General features: G+C 42.1%; 1 protein-coding gene across 11 annotated transcripts in view; it reads left to right on the top strand.

Moving 5' to 3' along the window:
- The window catches only part of KLHL13 (kelch like family member 13), a 398,101-nt gene that overhangs the window by 201,128 nt on the left and 172,138 nt on the right, over positions 1–24,835 (top strand). For 2 of the 11 annotated variants that reach the window (XM_070605988.1, XM_070605993.1), the window contains exon 1: positions 13,356–13,652. The exons of 4 other annotated variants lie outside the window; for them this stretch is intronic. Coding sequence is in view for 2 of the 7 variants with exons in the window: in XM_008526543.2 (XP_008524765.2) it covers positions 13,269–13,652 (384 nt within the window). In the remaining 5 variants the exon portion in view is untranslated. Of the gene's footprint in view, positions 1–12,289; positions 12,421–12,819; positions 13,733–24,835 lie in introns of those variants that run through there. 5 more of the 11 variants (XM_008526544.2, XM_008526543.2, XM_070605999.1 and 2 more) reach the window with 5 other exon arrangements.

Below are 24,835 nucleotides of genomic sequence, written 5' to 3'. Positions count from 1 at the left end.
GAGGAAGATTAGCCCTGAGCTAACTGCTGCCAATCCTCCTCTTTTTGCCGAGGAAGACTGGCCCTGAGCTAACACCATGCCCATCTTCCTCTGCTTTGTATGTGAGACGCCTACCACAGCATGGCCTGCCAAGCGGTGCCATGTCTGGTCCCGGGATCTGAACTGGCAAACCCCAGGCCGCCGAGAAGCAGAACGTGCGAACTTAACTGCTGCGCCACTGGGCCGGCCCTATTTGTAACTGTTTTACATTGGACAAAGTCTATTGTAGTGAGGTAGAGTTTAGGAAGAGGAATGATGGTACAACTTAAATTGAAAACATTAGTATGCCTTCTTTTTGACTATATCTATGCCCAGGTATCTTTAAAAACTTTTTTTGCCAGCTTTATTGAGATATAATTGACATATAACATTCTGGAAGTTTAAGGTATACAATGTGATGATTTGATATATACCCAGGTATCTTGATTAAAAATAATGTAAATGTTTTTTATTGTTCCACTGAGAAGGCTATAACAAGGCAAAGGGGAGCCCTCCCTTTGGTGGCACCAGAGTACCAACATTTTCATCAAAGTGATGCAGCGTAGACTCTGGAGCCACCCTGCACAGGATCAAAGCCAGCTCTGCCTCTTAATCCCTGCGCATCCTCGGGGGGGTTATCTAACCTCCTCTGCTTCACATTGCACCTTGTGAAATGAGGACAGTGATGACACTTACCTCATAGGATTGTTGTGAGTATTAATGAGATAATGTTTGTACAGGCCTTAGCACAGCACCTGGTTCACCATAGCACTCAACAAATATTAGCTATCATTATTAAGAATAATCAGGGAAACAGCAGCAGATGTCAAGTCGAAATAATAGCAAGTAAACGCTGGTGAGTAGGTTTGGGTGAGGAGTGAGATGGCAGGCTTGGAAGAGTTCAGAACGTTTCTGACATGCGTGAGGCTACACTGCTAATTAGCGTATTATAGGAGTTGGGCAAGATGCATGTTGCTTCTTAAAGGAGCATCTCCTGGCTGTAATATTCTATACCGTAAGGAAATAGTTGTTAAAAAAACAATTTTACTGGGGCTGGCCCAGTTGCATGGTGGTTAAGTTTGCGTGCTCAGCTTTGGTGGCACAGGGTCCAAGGGTTTGGATTTTGAGTGTGGTCTTACACAGCACTCATCCAGCCATGTGTGGCAGTGTCCCACATACAAAATAGAAGTAGACTGGAACAGATATTAGCTCAGGGCCACTTTTCCTCAAGCAAAAAGAGGAAGACTGGCAATAGATGTTAGCTCAGGGCCAATCTCCCTCAACAACAAAAAGAATAACAGTTTTACCAAAAATGCCAGGAAATTTCAAATGCAACTGAAATTCAGTTTCCTATATCTTGAATGTATGGATGTTGGATTTGTACAAAAGTTCTTTATTTAGGCCGTTAAAGTATACAGGGCTTGAGTCAAAAAAGAGACGCATAGTTTAAAATCGTTCATGTTAGGTAGATAAGCCACCTTGTGAAACTTTAATCCCTGAGATGCAGTTGCTGATAGGAAGTTTCAAGGATAATCTAATCAGCATATAGTATAGCCTCAGCAATGTGTTCTTTACTGATTGTGAATATTTGGAAAGAAACTGAGGTTTTGCCCTTTCTATGGAAAAGGAAAAGCATTGCCAAGAACATCAGTATTATAAAAGAGATTGTATCAGGAGGGTATAAAGTACTTAAAAGAATAAACACTGTTGACACATTCTTTTAGGTACAATTGGTATTGTAATATAGTTAGTCATTTATACAACATAATGACTTAGTGACTTGAGTTAATCAATTAAATCCACAGTACTTATTTGTGCAATCCCAATGCCCCAGGCTTTATTCGACACAGTGGGATTCAGCAACAAACAAGACAGACCTAGTCTATCCCTTCATGGGTCTTACTTTCTAGCAAGAAGGCAAATAATGGTTTACATTAATGGGATCATATGATTTGACGAATACAGGGTACTTTGGTAGTACTACAGGAATACTCATTCTAGTCTGAGGAGAGGAAAGTTCTTCTGGAGAAAACCATTAAGCTGAGACCCGAAGGGTAGTAGAAGTGGTCTAGGAGATAAGACTGGGGAATGGTGTGCTTAGACAGAGGAAAACAGTGTGTGGGAAAACTTGATTGCCTTATCTGGCTGATTATCCTTCTGATTATTTTAATATTTCTTTTTTCTTTGGTGAGGAAGATTGGCCCTGAGCTAACATCTGTTCCCAATCTTCCTATTTTTGCTTGAGGAAGATTGTTGCTGAGCTAACATCAGTGCTAATCTTCCTTCCTCCACTTGTATGTGGGATGCCACCACACCATGGCTTGACGAGTGATGCATGGGTCGGCACCCAAGATCCGAACCTGCAAACTCCAGGCTGCTGAATGGCCACTGAAGCAGAGTGTGTGAACTTAACCTCTATGTCACCCGGCCAGCCCTGTCTTGCTGATTAATAGAGCAGGTCTATCAGGGGTTTCTACTAACTCTTTGCTAATCTAATTTGCACTTCCCTATATACTTGAAAGTAATATAGTTGTTTTTCTTAAAAATGTTCTGTGATTCCAAATCTTCACAGATTCAGACACAGCATTGCTGTTATTGTAAAACTGTCTTCTGTTGCAAACTTGATACACTCGTAGGCAATTCTTGTTGCTTACTTCTCTTCTGATTGGTCAGCAACATAACAGCTGATCTTTCATGTACAATCCAAATCCTTTACAATTTTCACAGTTTTTGATATAACATTTGATATTGTATCATATTACTACATGATGCCATTCTAATTTATTATTGCTACTTAGCAAAACCCCCTACGTGTACACAATGAAAAATTACCACATGTTCCATGTCATTTCCTGCACTCACAGGGCATTGTATGAGGGAAGTAGTGCCAGAGACCATTCTCTGGTATATTTTATATATATACATGTATATATAATTTCAGCTTATTTCAGTTCAATAAACCAGATCTCTAGACCTGCACTGTCCAATAATCCAGTAGCCACTAGCTACATATGGTTATCGAGCAGTTGGAATGTGGCTAGGCTGAATTGAGATTTTGTGTGTGTGTGTGTGTGAGGAAGATTGGCCCTGAGCTAAAATCTGTTGCCAAACTTCCTCCTTTTGCTTGAGGAAGATTGTCGCTGAGCTAACATCTGTGCCAATCATCCTCTATTTTATGTGGGATGCTGCCACAGCATGACTTGACGATTCACGCTAGGTCCACGCCTGGGATCCGAACCTGTGAACCCCTGGTCCACTGAAGTGGAGTTCACGAACTTCACCACCACACCTCAAGGCTGGCCCCTGAATTGAGATGTATTTTAAGTGTAAAATACATACTGAATTTCAAAGACTTAGTACAAAAAAAGTCATGCAAAATATCTCATTAATTACTTTTTGTAATGATTACATGTTAAAATATTTTGGTTTTATTGGATTAGATAAAATACATTATTAAATTAATTTCACCTGTTTTTTCTTTCAGTTTTTAAAATAGATCTAATCAAAAATTTCAGGTTGTATATGTGGCTGCCATTCGTGGCTCACATTATATTTCTACTGGTGGCGCTGCTCTAGACTTCTTTATTTTGTATATGTTAGTGAAGGCTGAGGATAGTCAGAAGACATGGTGACATGTGCTATGGCTGTTATTGAGCATGGACAGTCATCAGTGCTGGTTAGGGGATGTTTGGCTTTTGAATAGAATCAGTTACTGAAACAGATCAACATCTGCAGTGGAGACTTTGTTGAGGATGAGGGATTGGAGAAAGAAACTTGATCAGATGCCCTTCAGGTCCCACCTAATGATAAGAGGCAGGTCCCTAACAATGTCATGCTTATGAAACTGGGCCATTTTTCCCAAGGGAAGATCTCTAGGGAAGCCCACAAGAAGGAAATGGAATGTTACATCAGAAGAAAGTTAACCTGAAGAAATAGAAGCTGTGCCTCCTTACAAAGTTCCTGTATTCACATTTACTATCACCAAGAATAAAAAAGGCAAACGTTGTCAAAAATACTTTGCAATTCTGTAGCACAATTCATCTTGAAGTACCTTAGTAACACTAATTCATTAATCATCGCAATTTGTGAAATGTTGAATAGTGAGTATTATGATCCCATTTATAGATGAGGAAAGAGTCAGTGAAGGAAAAAGACTTGTCCAAGTTATATAGTGTTTAGGAGAGCTCGCCTCCCAGCACGGAAGACGGGAAACGGAAGGCCTTTCAAAAGTAGTTTGGAGATGGTATTGGAAAGGATGCGGTAGAAGAGCAGATTCCCACTTTCTACATTTCCTCGACTAACAGAATTGAACAATTATATGAGAGTTTTGTAAATTGACATAGATTTCAATGTACCTGGAAGGCTTAATATTTAAAGCAAGGATTTACAGACATTAATTTATTTGACATATTTGTTTTTGTAACAGTCTTTTTATGGATCAAGTTTGTTTATAGTAGGGATTATTTCTTTGTTAGACACAGTTATTTGTTTATCCCACAAGCATTTATTGAGCACTCATTATTGCCAGACAGTGAATCAGACATCATTCCTGACCTCAGGAAACTGATAGTTTAGTGGGGAGAAGCAGACATGTAAAAAATGCCTGAAAGTGTTTCAGGTGATCTGATAAGACAACTTGTTCCAAGATAATGATAGTGTCTAAGACTTATATAAGCACTCCCTAGGTACTAGGCACTGTTTTAGGTGCTTTTATGTACAATGACTTATTTAACCTTTAGGAGAATCCTATACATAAGGAGTTATTAGTATTCCCATTTTATAACATCATACAAATTGGCCAAAAGAGATTCAATAACTTACCCAAGGTCACAGCGAGTGGCAGAGCTCAGAATGAAACCCAGGCAAACATTGCTCTTCACCACTGCTCAAGGTATGGGCATTGCCACCTAGGTGGACAGATAATGCTTCTTAGGGAAAGTGACACTAGAGCTGAGCCTGGTACAAAGGAGAAGCTGTTTGCTAGAATGGCAAGAACCGGGGATTCCTATTGCGATGATCCTGTGATCAAAGACCTGGCAAAATGAAGCAGTTACCTCAAAACAAACAGGTCCAGGAGAAAGGAGAGAGGAAGGTAGAAAGACAGGGACTAGAGCAGGCCAGCCAGAGCTACAGGGAAGGAAAAGGTTGGAAAAGGAGGAAAGTTGAAACTGTTGACAAAGTGGGTTCAGCAGAATATATAAGGATTCATTTGCCAAAGCTCCTGCGTTCCCCTTTAGCACAGACAACTGAAAAATTTTAACTGTATTTAAGTCACTGGTTTGTCATCCTGGGCAAATCAATTTAATTCTCGAGGCCTCAGTTTTCTTATCAGTGAAATCAAGGGCCAAGACAAAATGGTCTCCGTGGTCCCTTCTAGCACTAGTCTCATGATTTCTCTGAGTTCTAATGTGCAAAGAAGAAGCCAATTTTAAACTGATGAGTGACATATTTAGATTTGCATGTCAGAAGGATGACGCTAGTTTATATGATAATATCACGGTAAGTTAAAAAAAAATCTTTCGTTTTCAAGTCCAGCACTTGCTCTGGACACTTCCACTTGGAGAATGTTACCACATTCCCTGTGGGAGTAAGTGTCCCTCATTCTTTCATGTTTAACACAACTGCCTCTCCCTTGGTTCTGATGTTTTCTTGTTTCTCATTTGGAGATGACCTCTTTTCTTTCCCATTGTAATTTTGGAATCTCTTCTGGCAACTAAGTCTTCTATGAGTGTAAGTTCCACTGAGTTTTCTTAATTGTTTCCATTGTTTTAACTACCATCTCTATATAAATATCTTCCAATTAACTGCTCTAGTTCTGTATATTTAGTGGATATAGTCCCATCTAGAAGTGACATGGCTGGGGGAGTAGAGGGTGGGCAAAATGGATGAAGGGGCTCAAAAGGTACAAACCTCCAGTTATAAAGTAAGTCAGTCATGGGGATGGAATGAACAGCATGGGGACTATAATTAATAATGCTGTATTGCATATTTGAAAGTTGCTAAGAGAGGAGATCTTAAAAGTCCTACTCACAAGAAAAAAAGAAAAAAAATTGCAACTATGTAGGGTGATGGCTGTTAACTAGACTTATTGTAGTGATCATTTCACATTGCATACAAATATTGAATCATTATGTTGTACACCTGAAACTAATAGAATTGTTATGTCAAATATACCTCAATAAAAAATAACAAAATAAAAATGACTTGGCTAAAACATAACTGTGCATCAAAATTTCTCTAAAGCGTTTCTTCTTTATTAGAAAAAAAAAATCACACTATTTTTTTCTTCTGTTCTCAATACAGCAAAATCTGAAAGTACAGACAAGCAAAAGAACATAATCCCGCCCTTAAACCTACACACCAAGGGATAATCACTGTTATTATTTTATTGCGCAGTTTTCTAAATTATTATCTCTGTATTCATATATATGTGTGTGTGTATTGTGGGGGTATCATAATACTGTTTTGTAAGCTATCATGAACATTTTTCCTTTTCAATACATAAAATCATGTATTATTTTGAAAGACTGTGGAGTATTCAATTATATACTCATACAATATATTTAACTAAATTCCTGATGCTGGGACTTTGTTTCCAATTTATTGATATGATAAAGAGTGCTCATGGATTCCCATTGCTTGCATCACACATGGCTGATATAGTGATTACTTGAGCTTTGACATAGCTCCTCAAAATGATTTTATAAATTTTTACATCAGATCTTGTATTTCTTTGTGTCTCTCATAGAGCCTAACATTGGCCTTGCATATAGGAAACATGCAATAAATATTTGTTGAAAGAATGGAGAGATGGAGTTCCAAACTTGGACGACAGGGAGAATGATGGTACATTTATTGACGGAAAGAGGGGCACTTGGTTTGGGGAAAAGAGAAGATGAATCTGGCTTTAAACATGTTAATCTGAGATGATGGCTGTTAGGAGTTTTTTTGGAAGTATTTTTTAAGAACTTCTGGAAAACCTTAATCAGTTGCCCGTCAGTTTTACTTCAGTGGACTCGAGCTAAGACACAACTCCACAGACCTTTGTGTTAGGGAGCATCCCAGATTCCTTACTGCAATAGCTTGGTTACTTACTGTGAGAACGATACTCTCTTTGCTCAGTTTGATTAAAAGCTGGCATTTGGGGCTCTGTCCTTTCCCATTGTTCTCTATTTAATGGTCTTCACTTCAGAGCATGGTGGAAAACTGTGTGGTTGGGTGAAGGTATGGGATAGGGGCTTCCCTTGTCTAATTTTTGGATGCCCCTATTATGTATTCTACCAATCATGGTGGAATTGGCTTTACAATGAGAACCATGAATACATTTGTGTGGCTGAAGTGTGCATCAGGAAGTCCTTGGTGGGAACTTAGACACTGGGATTCATTACCTAATATCTCTGCCTTTCCTCTGATATCCTCCATTATAAATGTCAGATGATTTAGTTAGAACTCTTGGTTGCAAGTAACAAAACCTTGGAGCTAACTGAAGCTCCAGTAGTGACCTAAAGTCATGACCACGATTTTCCCAAATGCCTAGTGGCTTGGCTAAGACTTTCCCCATCCGGTTTAGATAACATCCAGGCCAGATATCAGTTAATTGATCCAGAAGTGGATACGTGATACAGAAAGGGCCAAACAGAGACCCTCCAATGGACTATGAAATTGAGTTTTAGAGATCCCAGCTTCAGTCTGTTTGGTCTCTTGAATAAAGGAGATATAACCTAAGGACTTGTGGACAACGAAGTTCTGTCATGCAGCCAGGAAAGCATAACATGCCAGTAAGAGAGAATAATGAAGTAGATTCTCTGATAATGTACAGAAACAAGAAAGAGAGAGAGTTCTGCCAGCATTCTAGTCTCTGATTCCAACCCATTCCTGAGCCTTGACTGTATCCCTGTTTTTGAATTCTTATCTACAGAAAGGGAATAAAATAGAGATACTGCAGTTTGTCAAGGCACACAACTGATTTTTTAATAGCTTTACTGTGGTATAACTGACAAACAATGGACTGCACATATTTAAAGCATACAGTTTGAGAAACATTGACATCCACAGACACTTGTGAAACCATTACAGCAAGAGTGCTAATGAACAACCATCGCCCCTAAAAGTTTCCTTGGACCCCTTTGTCATTTCTACGTCTTCTCACTCCCTATTCTTATTCCCAGGCAATTACTGATCTGCTTTGTATCACTATAGGTTCATTTTCACTTTCTAGAATTTTATATAAATGGAATCATACAGTGTGTACTCCTCTTTGTGTGGCAAATTTCACTTTGAATAATTGTTTTGAGATTCATCCAGGTTGTTGTGTATATCATGTAGTAGCATGCTGGTGGAGAGACAGACAACAATTATGCACCATTTCTTGTAGAAGCCTGCTAATGAAGACTCTCCATTGCAGAGAATCTATTCTGAGCCTTTGATGCATCCATCCCTGCTTGCTTGATCTCTCCCCTTGAATATCTTACAGACAAATGTAACATGTCTAAAATGGAACTCTTTATGCACTGTCCCCCCACCCCCCAAAACTCCTCCAAAACCTGGTTGCTCCAGTTTTTCCCAGCTTAGTAAATGACATCATCTTTCCTCTAGTTGAATGGGTCTTCCCAGTTGCTGGATGACCCTCCTTGATATATCTCTAATCCATCCATCTGCCTTTTTTTCTATCTCTACTGCCACCACCCTATTCTAAGCTGCATCATCATTTGTCTGCCTACTTCAGCCTTCTACCGGTCTCCCTGCTTTTGCCTATGTCCAACTCAGAGAAGCCATGGTAATTCTAAAACATACATTGCCTCTTATCACTCTCATGCTTAAAACTCTTCAATAGTATCCTTTGTACTTAAGTAAATTCCAAGCACTTTACCATGGCCTGCAAGGCCCTGCAGGATCTAGCCTTTGCCAGCATCTCCAACTTTGTCGCATTCTCCTTTTCTCCCTTTGCCCATGATGATCTTTTTGTCTGAGTGAAAAGATGAAGGAGAGAGGCTTGCACCTAGAGGGCTAAGAAGGGGCAAGTTAAACGGGAGACTTGTGTGTTGTTGAAGACACACAGAAAGCAGTCAGTTGAGACAGAGACTGTGACCACTTGGGTAGTGGGGGTTTCTGTAGCTGCATAGTTCTCTGTGGAGTCAGGATACAGGCTGGAGCATCTATGTAGAGAGGGGAGCTCATCCTATAGCTTTATTGTTAGAACCCTGTGTTTTGAGAGTGCCCAGGAAATTTTTGTTGTCTAACCCTCCAAATTCAAGCCTCCTGTAAGTATTAAGTGCTTAGGAGCTGTGTTGAGAAGTCACCTCTGAAAAGTTTTGACAGAAGAGGGCAGGGTTAGAATCTTCTCCAAGTCCCCCCTACAAAATAGAGTTAGTGTAGTTTATTGGCAGGCTCATGCTTGATGTTAGAAAATCTGTACAGATCCTGTAGATCCTTTCCTCCCTCTGACTCTTCCAGCTCAATCTTGACCTCTCCTTGAAGCCCGCCCGCACCCCATCCCATCATATATATAAATATATTCTGACTACTTGCCTTGTTTAGACCAGCTTGTGAGCCCCAAGAGAACAGAAGCCTTTTGCCTTATTCTGTTCCTTATTCCACTCTGTGGAATGAGTAAAGGGCTAAGCAGACACCCTGTGAGCTCTCCAGAAATACTGGTTCCATTCAATAATGTACCAGATGAGTGTTTCCAAGAAACGTAAATTGAGCAGAGGCAAAAAGGTTGTCTTAATACTTTTCAATTTGTTCTTTAATCAGAGTTAATGCAATCGAAATCCTTTGATTTCACATCTGTTAGGCACACAGCAGGCTTGCAAATGCTTCTTGATAGACTAGGCATCAGCTACTGCTTGGTGCTGTTTGGAGTGTGTGTGTGTGCCTGTGCGCTCATGGACATGTGTGTCCACATCTGCCTGTATGGTCTCTGTCATGGTGAATTTTGTTTTTTCCTGAGGAAGATTTCCCCCAGAGCTGACATTTGTGTCAGTCTGCCTCTATTTTGTATGTGGGTCACCACTACAGCATGGCCATTGACGAGTGGTGTAGGTGTGTGCCCGTGAACCTAACTGGGTTGCTGAAGCAGGGTGCACTGAACTTAACACTAGACCACGGGGCTGGCTCCCCTGGTGAAGTTTTGTAAATGTATAATTAAATGGGTGCTGTCAAACCTTTGGGGGGCGTGGTAGGCAGAATTCTGAGATGACCTTCAAGATTCCTGGCCTCTGGTGTACATTCCCCTCTTAAGTCTAGTTGAGACCTGTCAATATGCTGGGAGATCAGTCTGATGAGTAGGTTACATTATACGACAAAGGTGAAGAGATTTTGAAGATGTAATTAACGTCCCTTCCCGAGGAGGGAGAGGTTCTCCTGCTGATCTTGATGAAGCAAAAGCAAACAGCCATACTGTAAACTGCCTATGGAGAGGGGCGGTCTCTAGAGCCTGTCGCTGCTGAGTGTCTCAGTCCTCCAAACATGAGGAATGGAATTCAGACAACCACCTGAATGAGCCTGGAAGAGAACTCTGAGCTCCACATGTGAATCCAGCCCAGCTGACACCTTGACTGCAGCCTTGTGAGACCCTAAGCAATGCACCCAGCTCAGCCTTGCCTGGACCCCTCACCCACTGAAACTGACATAAAAGCGTGTGTGGTTTTAGGCCAGCCGCCAGGTTTGTGGCAATTTGTTAACAGCAGTTCACAATAACTAATGCAGAAGGTCCTCTAGCTGGCATTTAAAATGTTTGCCATTATACTGTATTAGTTTGTTAGAACTGCCATAACAAAGTACCACAGACTGGATGGCTTAAAGAAAAATAAACAATAAACAGAAATTTATTTTCTTGTAGTTCTCATGAAGCCGTGTGTCCAAGGTGTCGGCAGGTTTGGTTTGTCCTGAGGGCCGTCTCTCTTGCTTGCAGATGGCCACCTTCTCGCTGTGTCTTTCCTCTGTGTGCCTGCATGTCTGTGTGCTAATCTCCTTCTTATAAGAACAACAGTCATGCTGGATTAGGTCCCACCTTAGAGACCTCATCTTAATTTAATTATCTTTTCAAAGAATTTATCTCCAAATAAGATTACATTCTGAGGGACTAGGGGTTGAGACTTCAACATATGAATTTTCAGGCAGGGACACAATTCAGCCCATTATAGCCCTCCTCTTTTTCTGTGTTCTTTTCACCGCTAATATTTTATTTTCACTTGTTTTCTTATTCCCTGAACCTCTGTTACATCTTCCCATTCTTCAGATTTTTAGTGTACTACTGTATTCCAAATGCACAGAATCCTGCTGTGAGGCAGATCAGGTCAATATCATTATTATCCCTACTGTAAGTTCAGGAAAACATACTCAGGTGATGGGGCCGACTTAATATCATACAGCACATACATAATGTCTTCTGACTCCAGTCCGAGTGCTCCGTCCATTAGAGTAACTATTCAAAGCATCCTAACCCCCAAAGTACCTAGTTTCTACTGAATAAGTGTATTTACAGTATCTTATTCCTATCTCGTTGTTCAAATGCAGATTCTGTAATTGCCCCCATCCTTGCTATGTATGCTGAAGGATTTTCTCATTGTTGGAATTCAGCTGCTGAGGCCACACCTGAGTATCCCATTTGCTGTCATTTCTGTTTGAGTACTTATGCTAAAACAACCCCTCTTGAACCTTTTCACGGCAGGGATGAAGCAATGACTCGGCTGTCTGTCAACCCAGTTTGTTTTTACTTATTTATTTTTAACCTGCGTGCCAGATTTTTCATACGTGCTGAAATCAATTGCTTTAAACTATCTAGTTGCTTTAAACTATCTCCTCAGTGAGACTGTAAACTTCTGTAACAGGTGCTTTCCACCCAATAGGCATTTTGTGTGTAACGTAGGTAATACAATAGTTATGGCATAAGCACGGTGGGGAAGCCAACGAATGCATTCCTTCTAACAAAGATGAATTGTGTGGAATACACTGACAGGTAAGAGATAATAATGCAAATTCCATGTACATTTGGAGTGTTTCTTGTCTTTTCACCAGTTTGATAGAGCCTAACAACGTGGTCCTGTCTTTAGTTCTAGCAAGTTTTTGAGAAGCTGCTTATTTTCAAAGTCACCTAAACCCTACTACTGGAATTTCAGTGTATGGAATTTGAAATACCAAGTCTGCAATGTTGAGATCTCAGATCCTTGATCGCTTTACTGGTAGGCAAAGGGAGAAATATTAGGAAACATAAAGACTACAGTCCCCATACTCACGCCATCACTTCCTTAAAAAGGAAAAAAAAAGAAAAGAAAAACAGTGAGTAAACTGGTTGCTGACAGCATGCTCCCATTACTTTTCCAAGGAGGAATCTGGAATTCTAAGTAGAAAAGGCAAAAGAGAGGTGTAAGAAGGTGGCCCCAGGCTGTAACCGTCAAGAAGGTAAAGAATGAATAGAAGACCCGAAGGGGAAGAACAGGCTTGACTGGGGTTTTTGGTTGGGGGCTAGGCTGCCAGAACTGGGAGCAGAGTCAAGATTCTGACTCAGAATGGCAGTTCCACCGAGTTGGGAAGCAGTATCGCCCAGTGGTTAAGAGCTGGGGCGCTGCAATCACACTGCTTGCGATCCTGGGTTCTGCTCTGCCCCTTACTTCTTGGGGAACCTTGGGCAACTTGTTTGACCTTTCCGCCTCAGTTTTGTCACTTGTGAAATGGAGATAATAATAATGTGGTGGACCTTGTGGAGTAGCAGTGGGAGTTCAGCGCTTGGTTCATAGCAAACGCTCAGGAAAAGGTTAAACTGCCGCATTTGTTGTTATTCTTCCTCTTTCTTAATCCTCTGTACTCCGGAGGGACGGGGAGAGATGCGGCGCTCATCGCGCTCGCAGTGCTGAACAGTCGTGTGGGAGCCCGGGTCAGGCTTCTGTTGAGGTGCGCGCCCCGCGGGGGGAAGCGGCAGGGGGTCCTCGGTGCCCAGGAGGGCCGGGACCCCGGCTGGCCGCAGGCACGAGCGGCCTCCTCCCGGAGCGGCTCCCCGGGGCGGGCGCGCTGCTGCCGCTGGATACTTGACAGTTTTCACCTCTTCTGCCCTGGGCGCTCGAGGCCATGTGTGCTCAAACCCGGGCGTCCTGGTCGCGGAAGCGTGAGGGCCACTCGGCGATCCCCGCCTCCGAACTCGCCCTCGCCACGCACAAGCTCGGCGGCGGACTTCTGCTCGGACCCTCCGCACCGTCCTAGCCCCAGCTCCCCGCGTCTCCCGCGCAGGCGCCGCCGCGGCCGCCCCCGCCGCCATGTTTCCCCCGCCCGCGCGCTCCCTCCCCCCACCCCCCTCTCCCCTCCCCAACTGGGCTCCCGCCCCCTCCCTCTCCCCCCACCCCCTGGTGAGGTCAGGCGGAGGCGCTGCCGCTGCGGCCCCAGCAGCTCGGCTCCCATTCCGGGGAAGCCTGGATCGGGCACTTTTGAAAATCAGTGGGGCGGCGTTCGGGTTGGGGTCCGTGCTCCCCGCCTGCGCCAGGACAGGGCGAGGTGACCAGGGCGCGCAGGGGGTGCGGCGGTGCGGGGGCTGGTGCCTCGCGGCAGGAGGGACCCCGGCTGCGGCGCGCCGCTCGCTCTTTGGCCCTCGGAGTGCAGCAGCGGGCTGCCGGGAGGCGGGACGCCCGGACGCTGCAGACAAGGTGAGGCAGGGTCTTGAAGTCGCAGGGGCTCCATGAGCCGCCCCCCGCCTCCCGAGACCCGCGCGGCAGGGCGGTGCGCGGTAAGGAGTTGCCATCTGCACCCGGGGCAGAGGGACAGGGAAGCAGCTTCGCTCTTTGCACGCCCCCCCTTTCCTCTCGCGTGCGGGTGTGCGCCCTCATCCCTGCACCTTCTCATCCCTGCCTCCCGGACTCGCTGGCTCCGCCAGACGCCTGGGTTCTCTTAGGACCCCAGAACCCCAGTTTTCCTTCGCTTCTTTGTTATCCCTCTAAGATCTTCTCGTCCGGGCTTCGCTGTCGCTGCCCTGATGGTCTGGGGTCCCTCTGCCCGCCTCGGCCCCAGTGTCTCTTGCCCTCCGTCACTTTCTGCCTTGTGCCTCCAAACCCATCCCTCCCTCGGAATCTTGTAACTTGGGAGTCTTCGCTGCTGGCTCCCGAGTCAGGAGCACACCCTTCTTCCTCGACGCTTTTAACTCTGCTCTGAGCCTCTTCATCTGAATGTCTCGCTGCTTTGGTTTAATCACAATTGAATAATGATTTTCGTGGAAGCTTACAGTCTAGCCTACGGCTTACTGAAAGTGATGGTCATGATCGTCCAGCTAAGGAACTTAAAAGTTTCTTTCTAGGTTTCAATAACTTAGTCCGAGAAGCACAGCCACTTAAAATGTATGTATGTATGTTTGTATGTACTCCTAGCACACGGTCCCTAAATCTGATTCTTGCCCTGCTGCTGAGCAGGCCTGAGAGAGTAGGGGGGACTTTCGATGCCAGGTTCTATTTCTCCATCTGCAAACTGGGATGTTCATCGTTTTAATGCAGTCAGAGGACTAATGGTTTGCGATAAAGTCACTCAAGTTAGCATAGGCTGGTTACTAAGCACATTGAACGGGAACTGAGAGACACTGGGGTTTAAAACTGTCTCCGCTCGGAGGGCATCTGCCTTTTTTTTTTTTAAGTAGCCGCAGTTTCTTACTGTAGACCTCATATTTGTATAAACCCTCAAGAAGCAGCAGTTAAAAACCATGTATTTAAAAAAGAGACTACTTTTCTGTGGATTGGAGGTTAGTTTGCTTAAGCTGATTTCACACCGCACCAGTTATTCCCTCAGCCATGTCCTTCTCCCCGTGCACTTGCCCTATTAGCTCCCATCCGGAGGTGCATTTACTCACTTCCACGTTGGAATTAGTGTGTGAAGACAATTGAACAGAGAAGCTGAAATTGGAGGCAGACACAGTGACCTAGCACCTGCTGATGTTTGCGACTGAGGTTTTGGAAATGCGCTATATCTTGTGCTCAGATTTGAACACTGAGAAAAATAAAATAATTAAGCAGTTTGACATCATTTCACATTTAAAAATGCTAGCTCCCTTAACTGTGAGTTCTGCTTAATATCCTTATACTGACAGTGATAGAATTGTTCGCTTGATGTGTGCCCAGGTGTCGCCATTGATAGAGTGTGCACTAATTGGCAGCAGTCTCAGAGGAAGCCAAGTTGTGAGTGAAGATAAGGGCTGAATTTCACTGTCCCCGTAGCCCTTCTTTTGGCAGTGAGACAAAAAGAATGTAGTTTCTGCTGCGACATCAAATGATGTATTTTGAAAATAGATAAATAAGAGCCTCAGTTTCCCACGGTTTTTAATCTGCCTTTTTAGGAGCACACTTTGAAAAGCGTGGTGTGACTAGGTAGAGATTTAAGCTGATGTTCTGAAGACGGTGGTTTCACAAGGATGGTGACGACTGCTGGTTATCAGCTTAGTTAGACGGCGTGTAGATAGTGCGTAGCCTCCCTCATTCATTGGGTGAATTCCCCACTCCACTTTAGTTCTTGTGAAAAATGGAAGATAGTAGAGAAATGGGACTTATGCTATTAGGTCCACCCTTCTAAGTCTGTAATTTTCTTGGCAGCCCGTTCTGGACAGACATGCAAACCTACAGACTCTTTCAAGGAAGAGTTTAGATCATTATGTTATCTTTTCCTCTTGTGATTATAGTTGATACCAAGTCTAAGCTAAGATTGCCGCTAATGTGAACCATTTATGTTTGCCAAAGAAAAAATAAAGATGGATGTGAGTTTGTCAGAAGCATTTTGTTCTGAATCTTTTCAATATGTCTCAATATGTATTGATAACCCACCTGGTACACCTAGAGGTTATCAGACCGGATATTTCTGGTGTTACTAAACATCACTGCAGTTTGCTATTGAATTCTCCCCTTTTTCATTTTCCTTATATTTAAAATTACTATTCATGTAATTTGATTTACAGTAGTGAAATGATCCTGATTTTCAAGTTGTTTGATTTTATTGATGTTTAATAAACTACTACAACCTCTTCAAAGTATTTTTTGTTAAATCCATTGGTTGAAACCAATCTATTTTTATTGCTGTGAAATAACACAACCCTTTGTGAGGCAGCATCGGATTTCAGGAAATGTAGAAAGAGTATGGAAAAAGGAATAGTCCTACAGAAAACATCAAAATTAGAAAAAAAATGGCTTTCTCATGTTACTGATATTCCTAGCAATCAGCCTTTAAATATATTGTTCATTCATTTAGTCATTTATTTTACAAAATCTGTTGAGCGCCTTCTATTTGCCAAGGCTCTGTATTAGGCAGAATGATAAACCTCACAAGACATGAGTCTTGGTCTTATGGCATCTCTCAGAGGCTGTATTCCACCAAAGGATAAAGACAATAAACTAGAAAGCAAATGAAGAAGATCCTTATAGATTGCAGAAAGAACAGTGGAGGCAATAAGTAGTGAATGTGATATAGAGAATTAGGAAGGCCCTATGTAGCAAGGGTGCTCAGGAAAGGCCTCTAAGCAAAGGTGACCTTTGAACAGAGACCTGAAAGAAAAGAGAGAATGAGCCTACCTTGTGAAGAACAGAGAGAAGAGTAAGAACCAAGGCCGTGAGGCAGAAAAACAGACTTGGGGCCTTTGAGGAACAGAAAGCAAGCCAGTCTGGCTGGAGGTTAGGGAACTGGGTGGGGGGAGTGGTTAAAGGTGTTAGAGAGCCTAGAGGAGGCAGATAGATAATGCGGGGCCTGGAGATTCTGAGAAAGAATTTGAGTTTGATTCTCAAAGCAATGGGAAGCCATTGAAGAGTCTAACTGCTTTTCTGTGGAAGGTCAGTGGCAGAAAATAAAATTAACGGGAATAAATAAAAATTTATATTGGGGGCTGGCCCATGGCTGAGTAGTTAAGTTCTTGTGCACCGCTTCGGCGGCCCAGGGTTTCGCTGGTTCGGATCCTTGGCACGGACATGGCACCGCTCATCAAGCCATGCTGAGGCGGCGTACCACATAGCACAACCAGAAGGACCCACAACTAGAATATACAACTATGTACTGGGGGGCTTGGGGAGGAGAAGAAAGAAAAAAAAAGAAGATTGGCAACAGATGTTAGCTCAGGTGCCAATCTTAAAAAAAAAATTATTTTGCAGAGTATAAATAGAATATCTAGCCACTCAGTTGTTTACATTAAGACCTGAGAATGAACAATTTGAGATATATGCTAAATAAATATGTAGTTTAGTTCCTCCACTCTGTTTAGTTTAGGGGAAAGGGTAATGGGAACTCTGAAGTGAGTATCTTAAAAAACGGTTTACTTTCTATCCTGGCATTGTCACCTGTGCCCTGAGGTAAGTTGTCACTAACTTCTTTAAAACTCAAATCATTGTTCAATTTAGGAATTTTCTTTTCAAAGAATGATGTTTTGTTTTCTCATAGAAATGTTTTTCCTTTGGAAAGTTGGAAGTTTCATTTGTATACAAAGGAATAATTTAGGTTTTAGAAATGGCCTTTGGGATTTTAAGAGAGATTTGCCATTTTCCTTTAGCTGTTGCCTTCTCCAACATTTTCAAACTGCCATACCTTTATTCTTTGAGAGATTAGAGTTACTCTATTTTTTGAGGCTCAAATGAATTTAGACTTGGCATTTATTTTGTTGCCCTGAGCCCTTGCTTGAAAGCACTCCAGCTTTGAGGTCTAGTTGGCTCCAAATAGGAATTCAGATGGTCATTGACATTCCATAGGGGTAAATCCTAATGTTGTGGGGCAGTAACGTGCAAAATAACCTTCAGCGACTCCTGCAGGGCCTAGGTCCAACTCCTTAGCATCCAGAGGTTCTCCAAGATTTGACCCAGGCCTACTGTCCCTCATGTCCTTATTATTCTCTGATACCAATCCTCTGTTGGTTTACAGTGATTTTCCCCAGTTTGGAACTTTTATGCTTAGCACTGTTCTTGGCATAGAGTAGGTGCACAATAACTGCTTATTGAATTCTGTTGAGCGCCTTCTATTTGCCATGCCATCATCTATTTGAAAAGCCATCCCCTTTCCTTTTGTCATTGCACATCCCTACACTAGTCAAGGAACACTTCAAATCCAAAGTCCTGTTTTACACCATACACCACTGACCTGATCTTTGAACATGAACAGCAATTATACACTTGCCATGTGTATCATAATTATGTTTATTTGACACCTGGCCATCTCCCCCCTGGTCTTGGGCTCCATGAAGGCAATGTGGACCTTGTCTGGTTTGCTCATCGTTGTATCCCAAGCACTTGGCACATGGTGTGCCCTCTATGAATGATTGTGAATAATGAATAAGTGCTGCCTTGTGATGTTTCTCCTATTATCGTTTGGGATACTTAAACTGTTTAATACTGTTTTCCTTTGCACATATTTGTCTGTGTTCTCAAGAGGTTTCTCATTGGTCATAGAACATACTTGTTAAGAGCACAAGCTTTGGGCTCGGCTGCCTGGGTTCAAGTCTAGGACACTCATGAGCTTTGGGACACTGGGCAACTTAACCTCTCAGTTCCTCATATTTTTAATCTGTCAAACAGGAACCATAGAATTTACCTCTGAGGGTACTTACAAGGATTAAATGAGTTAGTTAGGGCCTATAATATGTTGTTTGCAATTTTTAAATTTCAAAAGCTCTCAAAACCCATAAAAAGTTTATTTGTTAAGTTAGGTGCCAAAACTTAGGTGGTGACAAAATCTGACTTGAACTGATGTGAGGGTCTTTATAGTCTTTCCTCTACTTAATGTTAGTCTTTACAGGCATACGTCCTTTTATTGTGCTTCCCTTTATTGCACTTCACAGATACTGCGTTTTTTACAAATTGTAACATGCAGGTTTGTAGAAACCTGCGTTGAGCAAGTCTATTGGTTGCCATTTTTCCAACAGCATTTGCTCACTTCAAGTCTCTGTGTCACATTTTAGCAATTCTTGCTGTGTTTCAAACTGTTTCATGATTATTTTATTTATTATGGTGATCTGTGATCAGTAGTCTTTGATGCTACTCTTGTAATTGTTTTGGGGTGCCATGAACTGTGCCCAGACAGGGAGCTTAATCGATAAACTTTGTGTGTATTCTGATTTCTCCACCTACCGGCCGTTCCCCATCTCTCTCCTTCTCCTCCTGCCTCCCTATTCCCTGAGACACAATAATATTGAAATCAGGCCAGTTAATAACCCTACAATGGCCTCTACACGTTCAAGTGAAAGGACGAGTCGGACGTCTCTCCAAATCAAAAGCCAGAAATGATTAAGCTTGGTGGGAAAGTCATGTTGCAAGCGAGATAGGCTGGAAGCTAGGCCAGTTAGTCGGGTTGTGAATGCAAAGGAAAAATTCTTGACGGAAATCAAAAGTGCCACTCCAGTGAACGCAGGAATGATAAGAAAACGGAACAGCCTTATTTTCATATGGAGAAAGTTTTCGTGGTCTGGACAGAAGATCAAACCAGCCACAACACTCCCTTAAGCCAAAGCCTGATCCAGAGCAAGGCCCTAACTCTCTTCAATTCTTTGAAGGCTGAGAGAGGTGAGGAAGCTGCAGAAGAAAAGTTTGAAGCTAGTAGAAGTTAGTTCGTGAGGTTTAAAGAAAGAAGCCGCCTCCACAACATAAAAGTGCAAGGGGAAGCAGCAGGTGCTGATGTAGAAGCTGCAGCAAGTTATTCAGAAGATCTAGCTGAGATAATTAATGAAGATGGCTTCACTAAACGAGATTTTCAAGGTAGATGAAACAGCCTTGTATTGGAAGAAGATGCCATTTAGGCCTTTCATAGCTAGAGAGGAGAGGTCAATATCTGGCCTCAAAGCTTCAGAGGACAGGCTGACTGTCTTGTGAGGGGCTAATGCAGCTGATGACTTTAGGTTGGAGTCAGTGCCATTTACCATTCTCATAATTCTAGGGCCCTTAAGAGTTATGCTAAAGCTACTCTGCCTGTGCTGTATAAATGGAACAACAATGGCTGGATGACAACACGTCTGTTGACAACATGGTTTACTGAATATTTTCAGCTCACTGTTGAGACCTACTGCTTAGAAAAAAAGATTTTTTCCAAATATTACTGCTCATCAACAATGTACGTGGTCACCCAGGAGCTCTCATGGAGATGGACAGAGAGATTTTTGTTGTTTTCATGACCGCTAACGCAGCATCCATTCTGCACCCCATGGGTCAAGGAGTTGTTTCAACTTTCAAGTGTTATTATTTAAGAAATACTTTTTGTAGGGCCGTATGTAACCGCCATAGATAGTGATTCCTCTGATGGATCTGGGCAAAATAAAGTGAAAACCTGCTGGAAAGGATTCACCGTTCTAGATGCCGTTAAGAACATTCATAATTCATGGGAAGAGGTCAAAAATATCAGCGTTAACAAGAGTTTGGAAGAAGTTGCTTCCAGTTCTCATGGATGACTTTGAGGCACTCTAGACCACAGTGGAGGAAGTAACTGCACATGTGGTGGAAACAGCAAGAGAACTAGAATTAGAAGCGGAGCCTGAAGATGTGACCGAATTGCTGCAATCTCATGATCAAACCTGAACGAATGAGGAGTTACTTCTTACAGATGAGCAGAGAAAGTGGTTTCTTGAGGTGGCATCTACTCCTGGTGAAGAAGCTGTGAGGATTGTTGGAATGACGACAAAGGGTTTAGAGTATTACGTAAACTTAGTTGATAAAGCAGTGGCGGAGTTTGAGAGAATTGACTAGTTTCGAAAGAAGTTTTACTGTGGGTAAAATGCTATCAAACAGCATAGCATGCGACAGAGAAATCATTAGTGAAAGGAAGAGTCAATGGATGCGGCAAACTTCATTGTTGTCTCATTTTAAGAAACTGCTACAGGGACCAGCCTGGTGGTGCAGCGGTTAAGTGCGCACCTTCTGCTTCGGCTACCCGGGGTTTGCCGGTTCAGATCCTGGGTGTGGACATGGCACTGCTTGGCAACCCATGCTGTGGTAGGTGTCCCACATATGAAGTGGAGGAAGATGGGCGTGGATATTAGCTCAGGGCCAGTCTTCCTCAGCAAAAAGAGGAGGATTGGCAGCAGATGTTAGCTCAGGGTTAATCTTCCTCAAAAAAAGTTATTTATTTTTCATTTTTCTGTTCTATAAACAAAGGCATACTTATTTTGGATGAGTCTCTTTGGGGGAGGGGTGTGGAGGATTCAGTTAAGCGTTTACTTAATATGATTAGACACTTATCCTTTGCAGTTGCTAAACATTTCTTGAACGCATCATGTGTATAGAAATCTGTATGAAAAGCAGGAGAAAGGTTAAAACTAATGAGGCATGGTTCCTGGTCTCCAGTAGTTCCAGCACCATGCATGGTTACTTGGGGACAGGGGTGTCCATTACAATTCTTTATTTTCCTTTGTAAGCTTGAAATCATGAACATTTCAAAACATATAAAGGAAAACACACGAGACAATTGGAAGCTCATCTTAGTGTCCACTATATGGAATTGATTTTTAATCACCCTTACAACCCCCCCACCTCCTGCAATGTTATCCCTCTATGACCTCCTGGCAGCCTTTCCTTTCCAACTAAACTAAGCAAAATATGGTTTTTATTCTGCCTTATCAATATTTGTAAATCATGGCTGGTATATTTTGTTTGTCCTTTTGTGGGTTTGGGAGTAATTATATGTCTCAAAAGATTTTTCTAGAATGTTTTTGCAGTTGAAAACTAGGTCTTGAAACCATTCTGCAAATCATTCAACAAATATTTTTAAAGTACCTCTTTTATTCCAGGCATTGCATTAGTTTAAACAAACAGAATCTCTGTACGTCGCTCTGTCCCTCAACCTGAAGCACGCTGGGTCTACTGGGGGAGCAGGGCGCTGACATGCAGCGTGCCCCAGGAGCTCCAAAATCAAGCAGGTTGTATTTTCTTGAAGCGTTTATTGTACACAAAGGTTTAGGAGAACATTCACTGGTAGCTACTTTAAAATATTTAATAATATTTAAACAAATTCCATACACTGTGCTTTAGCATGCGGTATGCATATGAAAAACTGAGGTCAACCCAATACTTCAGAGAAGGTCTGCCTGCAAGGGCAGCTGTGGTGATCCTGGGGCGACCTTGTGGAAAGCACTGAGGCAACGCTGTACTGTCTGCGTCTGTTCCTTTAGTCAAATACCCATACACTTTCATAGACTTAAATTCCCACGAAGACCTACCGAGAAGGTAGTAGACATTAATTTTTTCCCCCATGTTGCCTAATTTTTTTAGTTCAAGGGAACACTGATAGTGGTCTAAATCTTAAGATGCATTGAATTCTAACAGAGTTCCTAATGTTGGTGGGTCATCGGTAAGATTGATAGTGAAGGGCCTGCCAAGGGACTGATAGCGTTAGAAGAGAGGTTGTTGGAACACAATGCCTGTGAACTCAAAGCAGCGCAATTGCTGGGGTCGAAGCTTTGCCCTGGTCTTTGCACATTGCCTTTGTCACTGATTGAAGTTAACTTTTGCTAACTTTCAAGTTGCTTTTGTTTATAACACATTCAGCACACAAATTGCTTTGTTAATTGCTGGCCACTAAAACATTTAATAGTGGAAGAAAGTTTTCAAGGTTCCTGTGCTTCGAGGCTGATAAAAGGTCTCTAGAGGTTGAGATTGTTTTGAAAAGGGGCAAGCAGCTGCCTGGAAGAATGCCCGTTACAAAGCAATGGTTTAATTTGCTCCAAATGAGAAAGGTGAAGAAGAGAAAGGCAAGTGAAGAAAGGAGGTGAAAGTAAATGGAGTAAGTCAAACACTAAATCTTTCAACTGATTTTTATATTGCTGTCCCACTTTCACTGTTGCTGTGCCACTCCAGACACAGTTCACAGAGCCTGACATAGTTGTATTATTCTGTTACTGCCCCAAGCTCATAAGGACCTGGGCACAGGGGGATTAAGGAATGGTCTTTATATTCTATGTGTGAAGTGCTTTTACAGTCTATTTAGTAAAAGGTATGAGAATTGTAGAGTTTCACTTTTTGGTCCCACTTTATAAAAATGACCGTACATTTCTAAAGAACATTTCATTTCAACAAAGTTTTCTACACCATTCTTGGATATTTCTCAGCAAGAACGCGCCGGAATTCAATGTTTAGGATCTTGGGTTCTGGAATCACAGGCTTGGGTTCACATCCCAACTCTGCCTCTTGTTGGCAGTGTGATTTTGGGCAACTTCCTTTCATCTCCCTGAGCCTTGCTTGGCTCCTCTGTAAACAATCTCATCTTATGGTTTTAAGGTTTAAGTGAAATAATGCATGTAAAGTGCTAAGCACAGTTCAAACCACATAGTGGATACAGCTATTCTTAACTCTTTTAGTAGATATATGGCTTAACTAGTTAAAACTTGGGGCATACTATAGGAGCTTTGCTACTTATGTATGAAGCAGAAATGGGAGGGAAAATTGTGTCTTTCCTTTATTTACATTGCCTTAATCCCAGCTGTAAGGCTATTTTTTGAACATCTATCTCTTAAATGGTGAATAGACTGTTTAGAAGAAACACTAGTTTCCTGGCAGACAAGAAAGTTTATGGTAAATCCTTTGCTTATTACTTATTCAAAGATAACATCACATTGAATGCAAGGAAAATGTTGGTTTTCAAATATGGTTTACCAAGTATATGTTAAAATACGATACTGTTTATCTTAATAGGATTTAAAATTTTAGTCTCCATTTTGAAAGGAAAGGGAGATGGAAGAAAATGTACACAACAATGTTGTTTTTTAAACATGACAACTTTTGGTCTTCTGATATGCAAGGAGGTCGTACGTTTTCCTGATTTATCTCTATTCCAGATTTCAAGTCCGCAAAGAACAAAATATTGAAACATTTGTAATAGTTCATCCGCTGGGAAGAGGGATAATTCTGTTTGAATAATGTCTTCTATAGATTTCAGTTGTTATGGTTATCTTAAGTTTTTATAATTGTTACTCTAGCAGCCAACTGAATGGTACCTCAGCGATGATAAAAGTTCAGTAGCAGTTTTGATGAATGAGTGATGAAGTCTGAATAGGTTATTGAGAGCAGTTTCACATGCTGGAGGGCTCGTCCCACCTTTTGAGTTGGAGGTACATGGAAGTAGCGTGCGCTCGTTCCAGTGTTCTCCTTTGGTTGCAGTGTCAGACGAACGATGAGACAGATGATCCTTGGGTCGGCGACTTGGTTATAGAATGCCACAGGTGCACAGAAGGGAAAAGACTGGAAACACATCGCCCAGATGCTGTATGCTGTATATTCCCAGGGTTGTAGGATGATTATTATGACAATGTATATTCAAGGACTTGAAAAGCCTAGCTCACCATATTAATGAGAGATAGTATTCATTAGTGTTACCTTCCTTTATAGTCATCATTATCAGCATCATATCTGAACATGAAATGAGAACCTTCAAAAATATTTTTAGAAAATTTAGACCTACTCTGCCCTCTGGTCATGAGCTCAAATGTTAAAGATAATGCCCTTTGTTGGTGGAGCAACTTTGTTTTGAAGCATAGTTAATTATCCTTATTTTATTTACGTCATTGGAGTATGCACAATGAGATTAAGTGACTTGCCGAAGGTCATATTGTTTGAGGTGCAGCTGGGAGCAGAACGTAGGGCCCTTTGGTTTCTCACCCAGTGCTTTTGCACTCATGAGATAAAAGTTTTTAGTGTATTCACAGAGTTGTGCAACCATCACCACAATCAGTGTTAGCCTGAAGGATCCTGTCATATCTCTAGTCTTCCAGTAGATGAGGTGAAACCAAGACTTCAGCAGTGGAGATATCAACCATCATTCCACCTGTATACCCGTACACCTTGCACAATTCAGTGCTTATCAAAATGAATTTTGGATTTATGAAGGAATTTTTTAAGCGCTTTTGGCA

This window comes from Equus przewalskii, chromosome X (assembly GCF_037783145.1).
Source record: "Equus przewalskii isolate Varuska chromosome X, EquPr2, whole genome shotgun sequence".
In the NCBI taxonomy this organism is placed as follows: domain Eukaryota; kingdom Metazoa; phylum Chordata; class Mammalia; order Perissodactyla; family Equidae; genus Equus; species Equus przewalskii.
Note: the sequence above shows the minus strand (reverse complement) of the source record. Positions and strands in the feature narration are given on the sequence as shown.